General features: G+C 54.2%; 1 protein-coding gene across 1 annotated transcript; it reads right to left on the reverse strand.

Moving 5' to 3' along the window:
- Positions 1-4694: 4694 nt before the first annotated feature.
- On the reverse strand, positions 4695-16396 carry CDC37 (cell division cycle 37). Its single transcript, XM_006765764.2, has 8 exons — positions 16168-16396; positions 9004-9285; positions 8553-8661; positions 8328-8443; positions 8123-8245; positions 6884-7066; positions 6729-6800; positions 4695-5224 (listed from the first exon to the last, which is right to left on the reverse strand). The coding sequence occupies exons 1-8, from the start codon at positions 16267-16269 to the stop codon at positions 5075-5077; spliced, it is 1137 nt and encodes a 378-aa protein (XP_006765827.2). The 5' UTR covers positions 16270-16396; the 3' UTR covers positions 4695-5074.
- Positions 16397-19973: the final 3577 nt, after the last annotated feature.

Genomic DNA, 19973 nt, shown 5'->3' on the forward strand with positions numbered 1-19973 from the left:
AAAATAACCTCTGGTGAGGATTTTACAAAATGGTTAAAATTGTCAATTGTATGCTATATACATTTTACCACAATATAAAAAAACAGACTTATGTAGTTTCTACTGTGTGCTGAGTTCTAGGCCCTGGGGTCTGGCCATGAATAAAACACAGGAATCCCTGCCTTGGAGGATCCGACATAAACCAAATACATGCTAAGAAATGGGATTTAGGGTGTGGGGCTGGATGATTTTAATGCTAGGAATGCAAGAAGCTGGGCACATAGGGGTACTGGGTACGGAGTCTACCCTGTTCTATGCACCCAGCACCATTCCAGGCACCCAGCAGGAGTCCCAAATAGTTGTTGCCTATGAGTAGCTATGGATTGAGGGCTCCCTCTGGTGGCCACAAAATAAGCAAGTTGTATTGCCTGGCTTCCACGTCCTGGTTTCGGTTGGGTTCTGCCGGTGGGGAAGCCTGGCGGACCAGAGGTGGGAGCCAAAGCAACAAGGGGTATCTGCCCCCGCCCCCCACCTCCTGACTCGGCCACAGTTCAGGCAGTGGCTGTGTCTCTCTCTGACCACACATCCTGCAGGGAGTTCCCTCCCCACACCCCTTAGTCCTGGACTTATAGCTCTCTGATGCTGCTAGTTCTGGGGCGCCTCCCGTAGCAGAATAACATATCCCATCCCCAAAGAACCTGTGAATATGTGATGCTACAGAGTAAGGGAGAATTAAGGTTGCAGATGGAATCAAGGGTGTTAATCAATCAATCAATCAATCAAAGAGGGGGAAAGGATGCTAATCAGCTGATCTTAAAATGGGGAGATGAGTCTGGGGGGCTCAATGTGGTCACCGTGGTGCTTAAAAGTGGAAGGGAGCCTGGCAGGCATGGCTCAGTGGTTGAGCGTCGACCTATGACCCAGGAGGTCACAGTTTGATTCCTGGTCAGGGCACATGACCCGGGTGTGGACTCGATCCCCAGTGTGGGGGGCACATAGGAGACAGCCGATCAATGATTCTCTCTCATCATTGATGTTAATATCTCTCTCTCTCTCCTTCTCACTTCCTCTCTGAAATCAATAAAAATATTTTTAAAAAATTTATTTAAAAAAAAGTGGAAGTGAGAGGGGGAAAAAGAGATAGGAGTGATGTGATTCAAGGACTCATATTTACCATCTTCGAAGATGGAGGAAGGGGCCAGGAGCCAAGGAATGCAGGCCATCCCTAGTAGTCCCACCCAGAGCAGCCTCCAGAAGGATCCCAGCCTGGCCAATGTCTTCATTTCGGTAAGACTTCTGACCTGCAGAACTAGAAGATAATGCATTTGTAGCTACTGAGTTTGTGGCACTTTGTTACAGCGGCCATAGAGAACTAATACACTCAACATACGTGTGTTTGTTTTCCAACCCCGCTCACATCACCAATACCAGTCCCTCCACTCTTCTGAGTGTAATTCTTAGTGTTTCCCACTAAGCAGTCCTGCTTCTGGGAATTTTTCCCACAGGTGGGCAGCCTGTACTTGTGGCAAATGGTATCCAAGGGCATTTCTTGAGGCATTGCTTGAAAAAGTGGAGATTAGAAAAAACCAAGTGTTTGTCAAAAAGGACTGGTGAGCCCTAACCGGTTTGGCTCAGTGGATAGAGCGTTGGCCTGAGAACTGAAGGGTCCCAGGTTCGAACTGAAGGGTCCCAGGTTCGATTCCGGTCCAAGGCATGTAACTTGGTTGTGGGCAAATCCCCAGTAGGGGGTGTGCAGGAGGCAGCTGATCGGTGTTTCTCTCTCATCGATGTTTCTAACTCTATTCCTCTCTGTAAAAAATCAATAAAATATATATTTTTTAAAATCTAATCTGTAATTAAAAAAAAAAAAAAAGAACTGGTGAAGTAAATGCTGAGATGTGCACATACTGGTGCTTTCCAGGCTGGGGAGACAGAATGAGGAAGTGCTGACGGACCGTAAAGGAAAGATCTGCAGACCATATTGTTCATTGAAAAAAGCAAGATGTTTCAGACTGTAGAGTGTAAAAAGAAAGGGAAGTGGCCCAGCCAACGTGGCTCAGTGGTTGAGCGCCAACCTATGAACCAGGAGGTCAGGGTTTGATTCCGGGTCAGGGCACATACCTGAATCACGGGTTTGATTCCCAGTGTGGGGCGTTCAGGAGGCAGCTGATCAATGATTCTTTCTCATCATTGATGTTTCTATCCCTCTTTTCCTCTCTAAAATGAATTTAAAAATATATTAAACCAAACAAAACCCTCTGTAACTGCCCTAGTCGGCTTGGCTCACATTGGCTTAGGGCGGCAGTGGTTCTCAACCTTCTGGCCCTTTAAATACAGTTCCTCATGTTGTGACCCAACCATAAAATTATTTTCGTTGCTACTTCATAACTGTAATGTTACTACTGTTATGAACCGTAATGTAAATATCTGATATGCAGGATGCTCTTAGGCGATCCCTGTGAAAGGGTCGTTCAACTGCCTAAGGGGTCGCGACCCACAGGTTGAGAACCACTGGCTTAGAACATTGGCCCACGGACTGAAGGACCATGGGTTCGATTCCAGTGAAGGGCTCATATCTCGGTTGCAGGCTCAATCCCTGGCCTGGAAGGGGTGCGTGCAGGAGGCAACCAATGTGTCTCTCTTACACAAATGTTTCTGTCTCTCCCTCTCCCTTTCACTCTCTATAAAAAAAAAAGGAAAAAATATATACTGGAATAAGATCAACAAGAAACAAGACAAAAACTCTGTAACTAAGATAAACACTTAAATACTTTAGTGTAATATTTTCAACCAGCACAATGAACATAAAAAATGTCCATGATAAACAAAATATAGAAATTTTAGGAACTAGAGTGCTTAGTTATAGTGGAGCCTGAGGCAAAAGGAAAAATCGGGAATATGGATTGTCTTTGAAAGTTTTCACAGTAAAGAATTAAGAAGTTGCCCTGCCCTAACCGGTTTGGCTCAGTGGATAGAGCATCGGCCTGCGGACCAAAGGGTCCCAGGTTTGATTCTGGTCAAGGGCATGTACCTTGGTTGCGGGCACATCCCCGGTGAGGGGTGTGCAGGAGGCAGCTGATGGATGTTTCTCTCTCACTGATGTTTCTAACTCTATTCCTCTCCCTTCCTCTCTGTAAAAAATCAATAAAATATATTTAAAAAAAAAGAAGAAGAAGTTGCCCTAGCTGGTGTGACTCATTGGATGGAACCTTGGCCTATGGAGACCCGGGGTTCAATTCCGGTCAAGGGCCCATGCCTGGGTTTCCAGCTCCTTCCCCAGTAGGGGGTGTGCAGGAGACAGCGAATCAAAGATTCTCTTTCATCATTTATGTTTCTATCTTTCCCTCTCTCTTCCTCTCGGAAATCAATAAATATATATATATATATATTTTAAAAAGGAATTAAGCAGTTGACAACCCTGGATGAGTGAAGTTTATGCAGGGCCTTAGGCTGCTTTCCCCGCACCCTGCCCTCCAGATCCACCACCTGCCTTTCTCATCTATATGAAAAGCACTAGATGCAGCTCGCTACTGCCCCCTGGTGGTGATCATCTTGTGCACAACAGCATTCTGGGACCCTTAGCTTTGGCAAATGTTTGCTTAGAGCCCCCTGTAGGCTAGGACCCCTTGTGCTGTGAGTATCTCAGGACCAGGAAAGACTCCATCTGTGCCCTGGTGGCACTCACAGCATAACAGACAATACACAGGTCGGCAAAGCCAGGCACTTGGGCAGGTGAGGCAGGCTGCCTGGGCTCAGGAGGGGCAACGCAGAAGGCTGGCGGAAGGCCTCTGGGAGGTGGCACTGAGCTCTGGTGTTAGTGACACGCATGCCGGGGTGGTACCCCCCAAAAGGGGTGGGCAGAGGGCTTCACTGGCTTGGTAGTTCATCTCTTAGGCTAGTGTGTCCATGCTCATTGAACTATTCTGTAAAGCCCTTTCTGGGGCCCAAATATTTCATTACCTTTTAACAGGAGCCCCACTTGAGGACTTATTGGGGTGTTCAGGCAGAGGGTCAGGCACGCACCAAGGCCCACATCTTGAGCACATGCCAGGCACCTGCTTGCCAGTAGCATTATCTCCTTTCACAACTGTAGGAGGAGGGCATTACCATTATTCTCATTGTACAGAAGGGAACACTAAGTTGTCCAAACTCACACTGATGTAAAATTTCAAGTGCTCTCAGATCAGCAGGGCATAGAGGAGGGGTCCTCAAACTATGGCCCGCGGGCCACAAGGTGAGGGGACACAAGGTGAGGGCAAGGAGGTGACTGGGCGATGGTTCTGGGCCTGGTGAGCCTCGGGAGGGCTTTGAACGCTACTCTGAGGGAGGAGCGTGCCCTGACTCGTGTTCATGTGCATCTTCTGGCCACTGCCCATTGGGGTCTGGTGTGGGGGCGGTGTCCAGGCCAGAGGTGCTGGGGACCTGGCCCAGGGTGAAGGCCTGTGAATAAAAAGATGTTTTGGAGGCAGAGTGCACACATGGAAGGTGAGACATGGTGCAGGAGACTTAGAGGAACAAGACAGGTCAAAGCCCGAGAGGCGAGAGGCAGGTGAGAACCTTGAGGGGAGAGATGGAACAGTGTGTCTGGAGTGCGCACAGGAGTTGCCCAGATAGGTGGAGGGCAAAGCGTGCGACTCACAGGTCTAGTCACCAACACTCACCAGGCCCCCCATTCCCACCCCCGAGGAGAGCTGTGCCAACAGCCCGCGACGCTGTACAGCGCATCTGAAATCCTTTATTGGAAGATCACTGCTGTTCACCACAGAGGAGACTCGACAGCTGACAGTGGGAACTGACTGGAGCAGGCCCCCAGGCTGGGGACCCTCCCCCGCTCCTGTGATCGGCTTAACCACCTCTGCTCCTTCCTGCACCCCAGGGCCTTTGGCATAATGCTGATGGGGGAGCTCAGGCAGTGAAGGCCCTTGACTCAAAGCAAGACTTGGATGAGTGCGGGAGGTAGGGCATGGGCAGGTCTCCCAGGCTGGAGGGTGGGGGGAAGTGAAGGAAGCCAGGAGCTAGGGCAATGGCATCTATTTTCATTTTCTGAAAAGGGGGGCCCGGAAGCCTGCAGGCAGGCGGGCGGCAGCTGGGCGGGTCACGCGCTGACATCCTTCTCCCCAGGCTTGACAGTTTCCAGCAAAGGGTCCCCGGGCCCCGCCTCCTCCCCCTCCTTGGTCTCACTGGACTTGGAGTTGGGGACCCAGAGGCCTGAATCGATGCAGCGCTGCATGTGGTACTTTGCATCCTGTGGGGAGAAAGACAGGCAGGTGAGGCCAAGCTGCCCCCTCCAGGAGGAGCACCTGTCTCCTGCACATCCTAAATCCTGCTTACTGCTCACCCTAGAGCAGAGCTATCCAAAAGGGCTGTCTGCAGTGATGGAAAGGAGCCATAATCTGTGCTGTCCAACATGGTGGCCACCAGCCATATGTGGCTATCAAGCAAGTCAAATGTGGCTAGTGCAGCCCGGCTCAGTGGTTAGGTGTTGACCTATGAAACAGGAGGTCATGGTTCAATTCCCAGTCAGGGCACATGCCCAGGTTGTGGGCTCCATCCCCAATACAGGGCATGCAGGAGGCAGCCGATAAATGATTCTCTCTTATCATTGATGTTTCTATCCCTCTCTCCCTTCCTCTCTTAAATCAATAAAATTAAAAAAAAAAAAAAGCCCTAACTGGTTTGGCTCAGTGGATTGAGCGTCAGCCTGCGGACTCAAGGGTCCTGGGTTCAATTCCGGCCAAGGGCATGCACCTTGGTTGCGGGCACATACCCAGTGGGGGGTGTGCAGGAGGCAGCTGATCGATGTTTCTCTCTCATCAGTGTTTCTAACTCTCTATCCCTTTCCCTTCCTCTCTGTGAAAAATCAATAAAATATATTAAAAAAAAAAAAAAAAAAAAGAGCATGACCTCTGTGACCAAAGACAGGCAGTGAACCTCCAGCCGGAGTTTGAAGATCTAGAAACCCCAGCACAGATCCTCTGGATGGACCCAATTTACATATGAGGAAACCAGTATGGCCAACCAGTAAGCCAGTTGTCAGAAATGGGGTCAAACCAAACTCTATGAAGACTCATCTCTCAGCACTGCTACTGCTCCTAACAATAATGAATGACAGCTAAGGTTTACCAGCATCTACCATGTGCCCAGCCCTTCCCATGCATTTGGCCAGTTAATATCAAAAGAGAATCTGTGGCCCTAGCTGGCTTGGCTCAGTGGATAGAGCGTTGGCCTATGGACTGAAGGGTTCCGGGTTCGATTCCGGTCAAGGGCACATGCCAGGGTTGTGGGCCCAAACCCCAGTGGGGGGTGTGCAGGAGGTGGCCGATGAGTGATTCTCTCTCATCATTGATGTTTCTTTCTCTCCCTGTCCCTTCCTCTCTGAAATAGATAAAAATATATATATATATTAAAAAAAAGAGAGGATCTGTGGTTTGATGGGGTATCTGACGCCGGGGAGGAACCCCTCCTTGGGCCACCTTGAATCACTGGCCAGCTGCGGTCAGTCGGGTGTCCTGGCTGTGCTCACAAACAGCCCACAGTCAAGTGATACTCAGTCTGGATGCCGAGGACACAGTAGGTGCCTGTGGTCCAAAAGCCTGGCTGCCTCATGTGCTGGCCACAGTGACCCAGCCTCCCGTATTCCTCCCAGAAGCCCAGGAGACCCTTCCATCCGCAACATGGAGACCTGGGGGGCACACTGCTGGCCTGCCACTCAGCCGGCTAGTGGGTGGGCCGGGGATGCAGTTACTTACACTGGGGTCCATCTTGCTAATGGCGTCTTGGAGCATCTGCACGTCCTTCACGTCGAAGCATTTCTGGAGTTCCTGTGGAGGCAGAGGGGCTGAGGTCAGGGCTTGGGCCCCTGGGACTCGGCAAGTCCTGCCTGCCTGGGGCTGGGGCTCCACACCTCAGGGAGAGACTCGTAGACTTCCACGGGGTCCAGGCCGCCGGGGCCAAGCCGCTTCTTGCGTTCCTCCTCCTCGTACTCCTTCATGGCCTTCTCGATGCGCAGCTTGGCGCGGCCCCGCACGCGCTCCTTGAAGGCCTCCAGCTCATCGTTGAAACCCTCCATGTACTGGCGGTCGGCTGTCTGTGGGGAGCAGGAGGCAAGAGGGGTTTGCCAGGCAGGACTGAGGGATCCAAGCCCCTCCTGCTGCCAGGCCTGAGAGACACCCTGGGGCCGAGCCTCTTCTCCATTCCATCTAGTCTCCGCCTCTAAGCTCAGACTGTACCACCTACACAGGCACACCTCGAAGGTGTTGCGGTCGGCTCCAGACCACCGCAATCAAGTAAGCATCGCAATAAAGCAAGTCACACGAGTATCCGGTTCCGCAGTGCACATCAAAGTTATGTTTACAATATACTGTGGACTAAGTATGCAAGAGCATTGTGTCTAAAAAATGTACCTACCTTAATTAAAAGATACTTTATTGCTAAAAAATGCTAACCATCATCTGAGCCTTCAGCGAGTCGTAATCTTTTTGCTGGTCTTGCCCTAGTAACATCAAAGATCACTGATCACAGATCACCATAATGAATATAGTAATAACGAAAAAGTCTGAAAAACTGAAAATATTACCAAAATGTGACACAGAGACATGAAAAATGGTGCCGATAGACTTTAGTACAGGGTTGTCAAAAACCTTCAATTTGTAAAAACACACAACACCTGCGAAGTTCAATAAGGTGAAGTGCAATCAAACGAAGTGTGCCTGTGTGCTAATGCCACCTGCCTGCACGCCCCCCGCACCACAGATCCCTCAGCCACTCCTTCATGTCCTCCTGTGGGGATTTTCCTAGACACCTCCAACTCAACACCGCCACCCCTGAGCTCTGGATCTCACGGCCCCAACCCCAAATCTGCTTGCCCTCAAGCTCCCAGCTCAGCACACGGAGCTTTGTTTTTCCAGGTGTTCAAGGTAAGAAACCTGGAGGTGTCCTTGACTCTGTCCCTCACCCTCTTTCAAAATCTGTCTGGAAGCCAACACATTCTCGCCTCCTCCATGGCTCAGCCCTCTCCCGATGTATAAGGTTCTCATCACAAAGGCCTGGGCCCCAGTGGACATGTGTTTGCCTCCCCCCAATGACCGTAGCCTGGTTCCCTGAGGACCACCCCCATCTTGCCCCAGCTGCTCAGGGCCCCGACCTTGATCTTAGTGAAGAACTGCCGGAAGCAGGCACGGGGGTCCACCTTCAGGCTCTTGGCCAGCTCCAGGATGAACTGCATGACAATGGTCTGGTGCGCCACCTGCTCCATGAGTGCGCATTTCTGCCCGAGGAGAACCAGCAGTGTCACCAAGTGGCAGCCTAAGGGTAGAGCCTTTCCCCAGCCCAGCGCCTGCTCCACTCACCTCCTCCACCTCTAGGTCAATGCACCAGATGACCAGGTAGTTGGCCGTCTCCTCGCACACCAGGTGGGCGTTGTCTGACAGGTACTTCTGACTGTCATCCCAGCGGTGGAGCATGCCTACGACAAAGGTGTTGACAGGGTGCTGGAAGGACCCAGAGGCAGGGCCAGCCCCTGTCACACGCAACCCCCCCAGGCCCCCACTGCTGGAGCCCCGCACCCAACTCACCAAAGTGCTTTATCTGTTTCTCATACTTCTCCACAAAGGTCTTGTGCTTCTGTTCTCTCACCTCTTCCGACTCCTCCTCCACCTGCTCGGGCTTAGTATTGACCATGCTCTGTGGTGGGCGGGGAGGGAGTGGGCTGGGGTGAGGCCTCGGAGTGCCTCGAACACAGCCGGGTGGGCCGTGGCCGCCATGCCCATCCCATCCACGGTGGAGGCAGGGATGGCGCCATGAGCATCAATGTGGCAGGAGCACGAGCGTGGCACCTGTGGCCTCGGACGAGGGCCTTGGGGCCGATCAGAAGGGGACCAGTGGGGTGCTCCATTCACTTGGCATCCCGGTTCCCCCCGCTGCCCCCATCCATCTCTCCCTTAACCTGTGCAGCCCTCAACCCCCAACCTCCAATGGCCCCGGAGCCCATCCAGGGGTGCGAGGACCCCGCCGGCCCCCGCAGACCTTGCTGAAGCCGTCCTTGCTGAGCGTGTCCACGTTCCAGGGCATGCTCTTCTCCTTCTTGCGCATCTCCTCCAGCTTCTGCTCCCAGCTCCGCTCCTCCTTGCGCAGCTGCTGGGCCTCGGCCTGCAGCCGCTCCAGCTCCGCCCTGCTGCCCGCACCCTCAGCCGCCTCCAGCTCCTTCAGCTTCCGCTGGCACTCCACCACCTTGCGCTTGCACTCGCGGCAGCTCCTGTCCAGCTCCTCTTTCTCCTTCTGGAACTGCTCCATGCGCTCCACCCGGGCCTGTGGGCAGGGATGGCCCATCACTCTGGGGAACAGCCTGTCCCTTGACCCTGGCCCCATCCCAGCCAAGGGCTTCCGGGATATTCCTGGGATGGTCACAAGGAATGACCGCACCAACGTGTGTCCTGGGTGCCCAGCTTCTACCCTCACCCCGAGATACCTGCACACACTTGGGTCAGGACAGGTCCCTCCTCCGCTCAGAAGTCCTCATGGCTCCCACCTCACTCACAGCAAAAACCAAGTTCCCCATAGTCCACAAGGCCCTGCACACTCTGCCCTGCTACCTCCATGCCTTCACCTCCTCCAACTCCCCTGCCCCACAGCCACCTGGCTGTCTCAACCTTTCCTGAATGCACTCCAACCTCAGAGGCTTTGCACTGGCCGTTCCCTCGGCCTGGAAGGCTCTGTGCCCGGGTCCTCCTCCCCCCAGGTGACGCTCTCGCATCCCTAGCATCTTGGCTCACATGCTGACTTATAGGTGACGCCTTCCCCGAGCACCTTACTGAAGAGCAGGACCCCCCCTCACTCCTGTCCTGCATTACCTTCCTCCTCAGCCCATGTCACCTGCTAACATCCAGTGACAATGATTTACCACGCTTTGGGCACTGTCCCTCTCCAAGGATACTGGCTCCCCAGAAGTGGAGATACATCTGTTTACTGGGTCACACACACACTGGCACATAGCAGGGGCTCAGGACTTGCTTGCTGGATGAGTCAGGACACCCCCTACCCTGGCTGGTGTAGCTCAGTGGATAGAGCGTCGGCCCAAAGAACAAAGGGTCTCAGGTTTGATTCCCAGTCAAGGCCATGTACCTAGGTTGCAGGTTCAATCCCTAGTCCCGTCTGGGTGTGTGCAGGAGACAACCAATCGATGTGTCTCTCCCACATCGATGTTTCTCTCTACTCCCTAGCCCCCTCCTCCCGCTCTCTCTAAAAATCAATGGAAAAAATATCCTTGGGTGAGGATTAATAACAACAAAAAAAGAAATAAAATAAAAAGACACCCCTCACCAAGGTCATAGGCTCCCCTTCTCCCTCAGAGTCTCTCTGCAACACCAGAGCACCATCCTCTGCCCAGCAACCCTCTCAATCCACCTCTGCCTGGGTGTCCCGTAGGCATCTCCAACTCCATGTCCAAAACCGAACCCACCATTGTACCCCCCAAAGCCCAGTCTCCTGCCATGTCCTCCCTCGGGGAAGCCACACCTACCCCACCTCCTGCCCCCAGCTGAGGCCTGCTCACTGACCCTGCCCTGCCCTCCTGCTCTGGCACCCAGTCCTGACGGTTTCCCACTATTAAATGATTCTCTAATTCACTCCACTGCGAGTCTTTGAGCCTGGATCACTGCCAAGGCCCGCTCAGCTGTCTCCAGGACAGCATGCCCTCCTGGGCCCCAGCTTCGTGCCCAGTAGCCTCCTGGGTGTTACACCCCAAATGTCCACTTCCACTGTGCCCTAAGCTCAGTGATGGTGCCCATCGCACCGTCCCCCTCGCTCAGCGCCCCTATTCAGACCCCCATCAGATTGCTCAGCCCTGTCTGCTCTGCAGCCCTGCTGGGCTCCACATCATCTTCCCCGGCTCCTGGCTGTGCCCATTCAATCCAGGGCCACTGACAAAGTCCCGAGATGTCACTGCCTTCAACGGCTGCTCTCTCACATCCAGGCTCAGCAGAGGAGTCTCTGGAACACAGACATCGTTTCCCTCTACTCCATCCTCGTGTGTGGGTTCAGATGGGACCCCCTGACCCTGCCCCCAGCTGCCAACCGGGCACCAAGGCCCTGTGTAGGGCGGGGTCCTGCCCTCCTCTGCCAACTCTGGGTCCCAGGCAGATGTTGGGCCTCGTGGTTCCCCGAATACACCAGTTCTCCTGCCTCTTAGCTTCTGCACATGCTGCTCCTTCCACCTGGAATTCTCTTCCTCTTACTCCATTTGATTTGCCAAGTCTCAGTTTCAACAGAGCCTTCCCCAGTGTCCTCCTAAGCGTCACTGCATCCCCAAAGCCCCTCTGCGATCATCAGATAATGTGAGAAGATGCTGGAGGGCAGCCTCAGGCCCCAGAGCTGGGGTCACATTCCATGGTCACGGTGTACTGCCTGGGGTCCCCGGGCCGATCCCCTAACCGCTCAGAATCTGTTTCCTCGTCTGTCAAATGCAGACACCACCACCAAACTCATGGGATTGCACCGGGAGGAGCAAAGAAGTTATAAAGTAAAGCAGACGGTCCAGGCATGGGCGCCCAGCAAGCACCATCCCCACATGGTTCCTGTCATTGCTGTCTGTCCAAGGGGACAATCGCTCTCTCTGGGGAACACTTTCGGGCTCAAACAAGGAAATGCACTCTGGGTGTTCAGCTTTACTGCTGCCCTGAGTTAGGGCTCACTGACTGGGATGGTTGTGACTGCATCATCCCCGCACCCACCTCCCCCACTGACTTGGATGGTTGTGACTGCATCATCACGGCACCCGCCTCCGCCACTGACTGGGATGGTTGTGACTGCATCATCCCCGCACCCACCTCCCCCACTGACTTGGATGGTTGTGACTGCATCATCACGGCACCCGCCTCCGCCACTGACTGGGATGGTTGTGACTGCATCATCCCCGCACCCACCTCCCCCACTGACTTGGATGGTTGTGACTGCATCATCACGGCACCCGCCTCCGCCACTGACTGGGATGGTTGTGACTGCATCATCCCCGCACCCACCTCCCCCACTGACTTGGATGGTTGTGACTGCATCATCACGGCACCCGCCTCCGCCACTGACTGGGATGGTTGTGACTGCATCATCCCCGCACCCACCTCCCCCACTGACTTGGATGGTTGTGACTGCATCATCACGGCACCCGCCTCCGCCACTGACTGGGATGGTTGTGACTGCATCATCCCCGCACCCACCTCCCCCACTGACTTGGATGGTTGTGACTGCATCATCACGGCACCCGCCTCCGCCACTGACTGGGATGGTTGTGACTGCATCATCCCCGCACCCACCTCCCCCACTGACTTGGATGGTTGTGACTGCATCATCACGGCACCCGCCTCCGCCACTGACTGGGATGGTTGTGACTGCATCATCCCCGCACCCACCTCCCCCACTGACTTGGATGGTTGTGACTGCATCATCACGGCACCCGCCTCCGCCACTGACTGGGATGGTTGTGACTGCATCATCCCCGCACCCACCTCCCCCACTGACTTGGATGGTTGTGACTGCATCATCACGGCACCCGCCTCCGCCACTGACTGGGATGGTTGTGACTGCATCATCACGGCACCCACCTCCGCCACTGACTGGTGACGTGTCCTTGGCCAAGTCCCTTACCCCGCTCCCTGCCTTGGTTTTCCCCCCTGCGAAAGGAGGCCTCACAGGGTTGCTGTGAGGACTAAATATGATTCCATGGCAACTGCTTGCAACACAGCACTCAGTATCTTACTGTTATCATCACTGTGATAACTATCACCACCAGACGGGTCTGTTAACTTGCTTTTATGCCTTATTTGGGGCTGTCTGTCCAGGGTCAAGCACAGCGCCAGGCACACAGCGGGTGAGAATCGAGAGCTGGGCCTCCAAAGGACTGGCGCTCCCCTGGATGGACACCGGTCCTGAGCCTCACTTTCCCCCCGTGGAGAGGGATCGAGAAGGCCCTTGCCTCACGGAGGGATGAAAGAACAACACAGGCCTGGCCTCTGCAACCTCCCTTTCTCCACAAGGGCCTGTGCCACCCTGGAGCCTTCTTGCTGACTTGAGAGGGGCTCTCTCTCAGGCGGGCATCACGGCTGGCCTTGGGTGGCAGCAGAAACCTACCACCCTGCTGGGCAGCCAACAAGCTTTCCCCAGTGTCCTTTGAGTGGCCGCCAGGGAGGCCAAAGCTAAATAAAGGCCTCCCAGAACTGGCAGGGGTGGCTGCCCGCCAGGCCTGGCTTTCCACCTCCATGAGGGGCTGGGCAGGGCAGAAGCCACGGCAGTGGGTGAGAGGGAAACCAAGGCTCATGGCATCTTAATGTGGCACAACTCACTGGAAGGAGCCGCAAGAAACCAGTGGTGGCTGTCCGAGCAAGGGAGCCTCACCTGTCCCCTTCTAGAATCTCTGGAGGTTTTTTTTTGTTTTTTTACCATGAGAGCGAGTTACCTAAATAATAAGGATGAAAGTAGTGGCTAAAATTTAAAAAGAGCTATTACATGCCAGGTGCTGTCCCAAAAGCATTACATCCATTAAGTAAATAAAGCAACCCTCCTAATAACCCTATGGGGTGGATACTATTAATAGTCCCAACTGGGGAAACTGAGGCACCGAGAGATCAAACCCTTGGCTGGAGGCCATGCAGCAAGTCAGTGATTCAGGAGCCAAGATTTGAACCCAGGTGGGGAAGTCTGTGTTCAGAAGCTCACCAGGCGCCCTGACCAGTTTGGCTCAGTGGATAGAGCGTCGGCCTGCGGACTGAAGGGTCCCAGGTTCGATTCCGGTCAAGGGCATTAATAACAACAAAAAAAGAAATAAAATAAAAAGACACCCCTCACCAAGGTCATAGGCTCCTGACTCATCCAGCAATGTTGCGGGCACATCCCCAGTGGGGGGTGTGCAGGAGGCAGCTGATCCATGTTTCTCTCTCATCGATGTTTCTAACTCTCTACCCCTCTCCCTTCCTCTATGTGAAAAATCAATAAAATGTATTAAAAAAAAAAAGAAGAAGAAGTTCACCAGGCTACCATTCTACCAATCCCACCTCTCCTCCCAGGGCCTGAGCCAAGTTCTTTTCAGATCTAATCTCATTTCAACTGAAGGGGACAGAACCCAAGCTTGCCCAGTGCAGGAGACACTGAGGCCCCCTGTCTCCACTACAGCCTCAGGGCTCTTGCGGCAGGACAGGAAAAGGTTCTGTGGGAGGAGGGGGGATGGGGGGAGGAGGCGGAGGGCGTGGCGGGAGGAAGCAGCTACAGGATAGAGGGCCCTCCCACCAGCAGGACCAAAGCGTCTCCATAAAGCAGTACAGATTAACCTCTTTGTGTGGCAGAAACTCGTGTTCCCAAGTTTATTGTCTTTAGAGCTCTGTGGGTGTCTTAAATATGTCAAAATAATAAATGTTACACACAACAGGAAATGGAAGTGCTAGAACTTTCTTACACTCTAGGACAGGGGTGGGGAACCTTTTTTCTGCCAAGGGCCATTTGGATATTTATAACATCAGTCGAGGGGCATTCAAAATTATCAACTTAAAAATTAGCCTGCTATATTTGGTCAAACATTTAATTAACTCACCCCTAATGCCTTGGCAGGGCCAGACCAAATGATTTCACAGACCTTATATGGCCCGCAAGCCAGACGTTTCCCACCCCTGCTCTCTAGCGGCTTGCCCAACAGATACACCGTAAGAGCCTGCTGCTTTAAGGAATGGGCTGAAAATGGGACGGGGGCCAAATGTAGGAACTAATAATGCCTTGGCAGGATGGGAAGGGGCCTTCTAGGAGTTTCTGGATAAGTGATTGGGAGTTGCCATAAGGGAGGGTGGGGTGAAGCATTCCTCACTAGAAGGTTCTGACAGATACACACCCTCAGTTTAAAAGTATAACAGGCACAGGCATGTGGATACAGCAGCTCTGATATGGGGGAGCAGGAGGTTAGAATATTAGGTCTTTTATTTTTAAATATGTTTTCACTGTTTCAGAGAGGAAGGGAGAGGGAGAGAGAGAAACATCAATGATGAGAGAGAATCATTGATGGGCCGCCCCCCACTGGGAATTGAGCCCACAACCCAGGCATGTGCCCCTGACCGGAATCGAACCAGAGACACTTCAGTCTACAGGCCAACGCTCTATCCACTGAGCCACCAGCTAGGGCTAGAACATTAGGTCTTATGAGAGCTATTCTATTGGTCTGTGAGCACTGTTGGACAGGGAGAGAGGCAGGGTACCCTCAGACTTGGGATTCTGGATTTAGGGGCAAATAGATAAAAGGGGCAGTGAATTTGGAATCAGGCTGGGAGAGAGTTTCTGGTGAGAGTAGAGACAATTTGGGTGTCTGAGAGCAGCAGACCACGCTGGGGTTAGGAGGAAGACAGGGTGGGTTTGGATGAGGTGTTCCAATGCTGGCAGAGGTGCTACAGGAAGCTGGTCTTGGGGTGTGGGTGGTCTGCAATACCAAGTAAGCAGCCGGGGCTCTGGCTGGGAGGGAAGCTACTAAGGTAGGGTTTCCTGGTGTCGTGGGATATGGGGTCTACAGCAGGTGAGACTAAAGCAGAGCAGACAGAATTGGAGGCTCCATCAGGGTAGAGCTGGTAATTCAGTCTGGAGGGGACCCGGGTTCCCAAACTCCAGTCTTAGATGGGACTGAGGACCCCGGTAGGGCAAAGGACCGAATGGTAGGGAAGGGGCCCCGGGTGCGGGTTGGCGTCCAGGCCAGGAACAGAAATCCCAGGGGAGGCAGAGTTCCTTGTTCTATTTGGAGGCGTGGGATCTCTGGATCTGAATGGGAATCATCCTCAAACCCAGGGAGTCATATCGCAGAATAGATTCATTCAAGGATTAGGGACTCTAGGAACTGGGGAGGGGAGAGGCGAATGGGATATCCAAGATCAGAAGTGGGTACCGGAATAGGATCAGGGTCCAGACGCTGTGGCAGAGTTCTGGGTATAAGTCGAAGGTCCCAGACAGGACTAGGGGGCACCCCCAAAGCTTGTCTTGGGAGTCTAGACTATGAGGAAGGTGCCCTAGGGGTCCCGGCAGTTCTGGGATCACGGAGTTGAGCCCCGGAAGATATTAAAAGCCCAGAATGTGCGGTGGGATCCCAGGTGTCAATGGCGGGTCCCCGGAGGTATAGGGGATCAGAACTCTGGAGCGGAGTCCCGGGAAGGGGGAAGGTGCTGGGCACGCGCGCTCTACCTGGTGCCGCCAGCGGAAGAGACTGGCCGTGTCGATGTTGGGGTGCGTCTCATCTTCATCGTCAGACACCTCGATGTGGTCCCACACGCTGTAGTCCACCATCTTGCGCTGTGGCCCAGCCCGCTCCGGTTCCGAAGGGGCACTGGCGGTGGCGGCAGCGACAGCGACAGCACTGGAACCTGGGTACGCGGAGCCCCGCCCCTTCCCCTTCCGGTCGGGCGCGTAAGCCCCACCCGAAGATGACGCCATATCCCTAGTAACTGCAGCGGCGGCACTGGCGACCGAGCTGGTCTTAAAGGGACTTGAGCGCGAGTTCTGGCCGCCCGAGCCCCGGCCGCGACCCCGCCTCCTCCGACGCGGGGTCCTCGCTAGGCACCTCGGGGGGTATACCTGAGGGCGCCCCAACCTCGGGCCCCCCTCATCTCCCGCTGCCTCACAGTGAGAATTTACGGCAGCCGCAGGTGGGGGGCAGTTGGTGAGACTGAGCGAGAGAATTGTCCTCCTAGCCACGCCACAGCGACAGACTGAAACCACTGCAGGGGCGGGGCCTCGGCGAGGAGACCTGCCCCTTATCCATTGTTAATCGGGGTGGGGTGTGATCTGAGGGGACTTCCCAAAACGAGGGGTGCAGGATCTTGCCCTGGGAAGGTCTAAGAGGAGGGATATGACCCTGCCCTTGGCTGGCCGTGATGTGGCCCTGCTTTAGGGGTTGGTGTTTCCCCGGTTGGGATCAGAGCCTCCTTGTCCCATTCCTATCTCCTGCCGCTTATGAGCGGGACTCGCGTACACGCACTAGAATCACCCGGACCCCTCCCGCCCCAACCCCACCGCGTGTCTGCCGAGCGGGTACGCGGCGGCGTGTCCCTGTGCGGCCGCTGGGTGTCGCTAGTGTCTGTCCAGCGGCCAGTGCCCCAGGCCCCACGCCGGTGTTGATGGGGCGGGGGGAGTGGTGGAGGCGTGGGTGGGCTTTCCTCGCCGGGTACTCAAGGACCGCTCATAGCCTCTCCCCTTTCGCGTGGGGGCCCTCTTCCTCTGCCGAGCTCCAAGGACTCCATTACTCTGCGCTTGGGCGACCTCAGCCGCACACCTTCGTCAATCCCAACCCTCGCTTTGAAACCTGGATAAAAGGTCGTGCTGCAGCCTAAGGCCAGGATTATCTCCGATTAAAGGGCACTTCGTGGGGACCGGTGGGGTGGGAGGAGCGCCAGCCCCTCGGATGCAAGGCGCCTCTTCCCAGACTCCCCCAGATCGAGCTTTTGGAGCGAGGAAGCTGGAGGGAATGGAATAAAGGTCTCCAAATTGGGGGGATTCCCCGGCTGGGGAGGGGGGGGCATCCAGACGAAAGCTACCGCCCCTCCACCTCGAGCTCCATTCAACCCGGGAGTGGGAGGGCGGGCGGGCACGGGAGTTCCCCTCTCCTTCCCTCCCCCCTCAGCTGGGGCAGTTCAGCATCTCTCCGGCCGCCACCGCCCGGGCACGCGCGCGCACGGACTCATACCCCAGCGGGTCTCCTAATCGCTCTCGCGCTCTCTCTCTCTCTCTCTCTCTCTCTCTCTCTCTCTCTCTCTCTCTCTCTCTCTCTCTCTCTCTCTCTCTCTCTCTCTCTCTCTCTCTCTCTCTCTCTCTCTCTCTCTCACACACACACACACACACACACCAGCAAACAAAGGGTCTGGACATCCCCGTTTCCCTCCCGCCACCCCACCTTCCGGCTGGAGAGGGCGGGAATCCCTTCCCCAGACCCCTCCTACAAGGTAAGCTTCCTGCAGCGTGCTGCGGCGGAGAGGGGTACCAGGCGCCCCGAGGGAGGGGGCCAGGATGTTGGGGGCTTCCCCCGTTCCACCGGAAAGTCTGGGCCCCCAGTACGCCCTTTGAGGGCTTCAGGCCTGCCTTCAGGCTGGAGCTGTGTGGGGAGGTCCCCTTACGCTGGGGATTCCCGGGTAGGTGCGGGGATCTCTCCCTGGCTTCGGAAACTGTGGCTGACTGGCCCCAGTTAAATAGGGTCCCAGGTGCCCCTGCTCATAGAATTGGGGATCGGGCGCCGGAAGCTCCCCCATCAGCGCCAAGCTGTTTCTAATTTGCCAACATAGCATCGCCAGCTCTGGCGATAGTGTTTTGCACTGGCCTGCCCTCTCCCCTCCCCCCAAATCAGCGCAACCCCAGGGTCTGTGTCTTGTACATATGAGGAAAGACGGGGGTTGGGAGGGGATTGGGAATGCCCCTCTGGGCTATCCAAGTTTCCTTTGCTGCATCCCACAGCCACACACTTTTCGCTGCAGTGGGACCCAGCAAATGGCTTGCCTTCCTGAGCCTCAGTTTTCCCATCTGCAAAGTGGGTAATGACACATCGAGGCATCCACTAGGTCATGCATGCGAGCCTGCTCCTGCTGCATCATTTATTAGCTCATTTCACAGCTATTTTCCAAGTGCTTACTATGTGCCAGGGCACTGCAATCAGGCTGTGGGGCTGTAGCAATGAGACCAGCTGGGTCCCTGCTCTACTGACTCTCAAGACTGGTTAGGGAGCAAGATCACTTTGTCAACAGAAATACCCACCCTGATTTCAGACTGTGAAGACTAAAATTCCATCAGGCGGAGAGAGTGGCTGAGGTGGGGTGGTGCTGGAGATACACGAGATTTCTGGTTTGTATCTTCTATCCCTTTTCACTTCAGCTCTACGGATGAGGGCAGGTCCAGCTTCAGATCAGTGCTCAATAAATATTGAATGAATTAAAGAGGAAATTAGATTGAGACTATTTCCATAGCAATTTAGGTCAGGAAGGAGGCTTAACATGAACCCGTCAGTCCATCCACCCTCCCATTTTACAAATGAGGTGAATGAAGTCCCTAAGACCCAGAGAAGGCAAAGATGTTGTCAAAGGTGATATAGGGAGTTGATGACGTATCATCATTCCCATAAACGTGAGGGTGGCTGAAGGAATAGTTGTCAATAGCTGAGAAGGGAAGACAGAGATCAGACTTGGGCACAGGGCCCTCTAGGAGCCCGTGATGCCCAGCCAGCACCCACCTCTCTCTCTGTACCACGCAGACACAGCCCTGCATTTACCCAACAATTATTCAGCACCTATTGTATGTCAGGTGCTGGGACACAGTAGTGAACAGGACAAAGCTCCCTGCCTCTATGAGCTCACGTTTAGTGGGAGAAACAGAAATAAATGGATAACCTCAAATTGTGATTAGGACAGCTTGTGACAGGAAAGAAAAACGAAAGAGTTTCCTTTAGGTTGGATATCCATGAAGACCTCGTAGAATAGAATTACTCTGTACACACACACACACACACACACACACACACAGAGACAAACGTAGTCGCCCTAACACCCTAGACTGAGAACCTAAATAATGTGCCCGAGGCCACATAGCTGGTGAGTGGCTGAGCAAAGATTTGAACCCAAATTCTAGATTTCAAGCCACTGTGAAAAGCTGCTTCCTATTCCATCCACATGCACGTACTCCCCACCTCCCACCCCCCACCACAGATATACATCCAACCTCATGCCCACATAGACTGATGTGGCACCACCTTGTCACCTACACTCCTGCAGGTATGGTCTGGTCTCAACTACACAAACTCAAACTCGTAAAAAATCCCACCCATCGAGTTGGTCATGCACCGCTGTGTACAAAGTCTCACGCACACACATACGGCCTCTAAGTTTTTCCCAGCCCCACTTCAACACCAAGCATAGAGCTTGTCTGGCCTGGATGCTCAGGGCCAAGGTTTGGACAAGGCCCTTATCCTCACTGCCTTCCCTCTTGTTGGCCACCCATCCCCATATCCTCCT

This window comes from Myotis davidii, unplaced genomic scaffold, assembly GCF_000327345.1.
Source record: "Myotis davidii unplaced genomic scaffold, ASM32734v1 scaffold1439, whole genome shotgun sequence".
NCBI classification, from domain to species: domain Eukaryota; kingdom Metazoa; phylum Chordata; class Mammalia; order Chiroptera; family Vespertilionidae; genus Myotis; species Myotis davidii.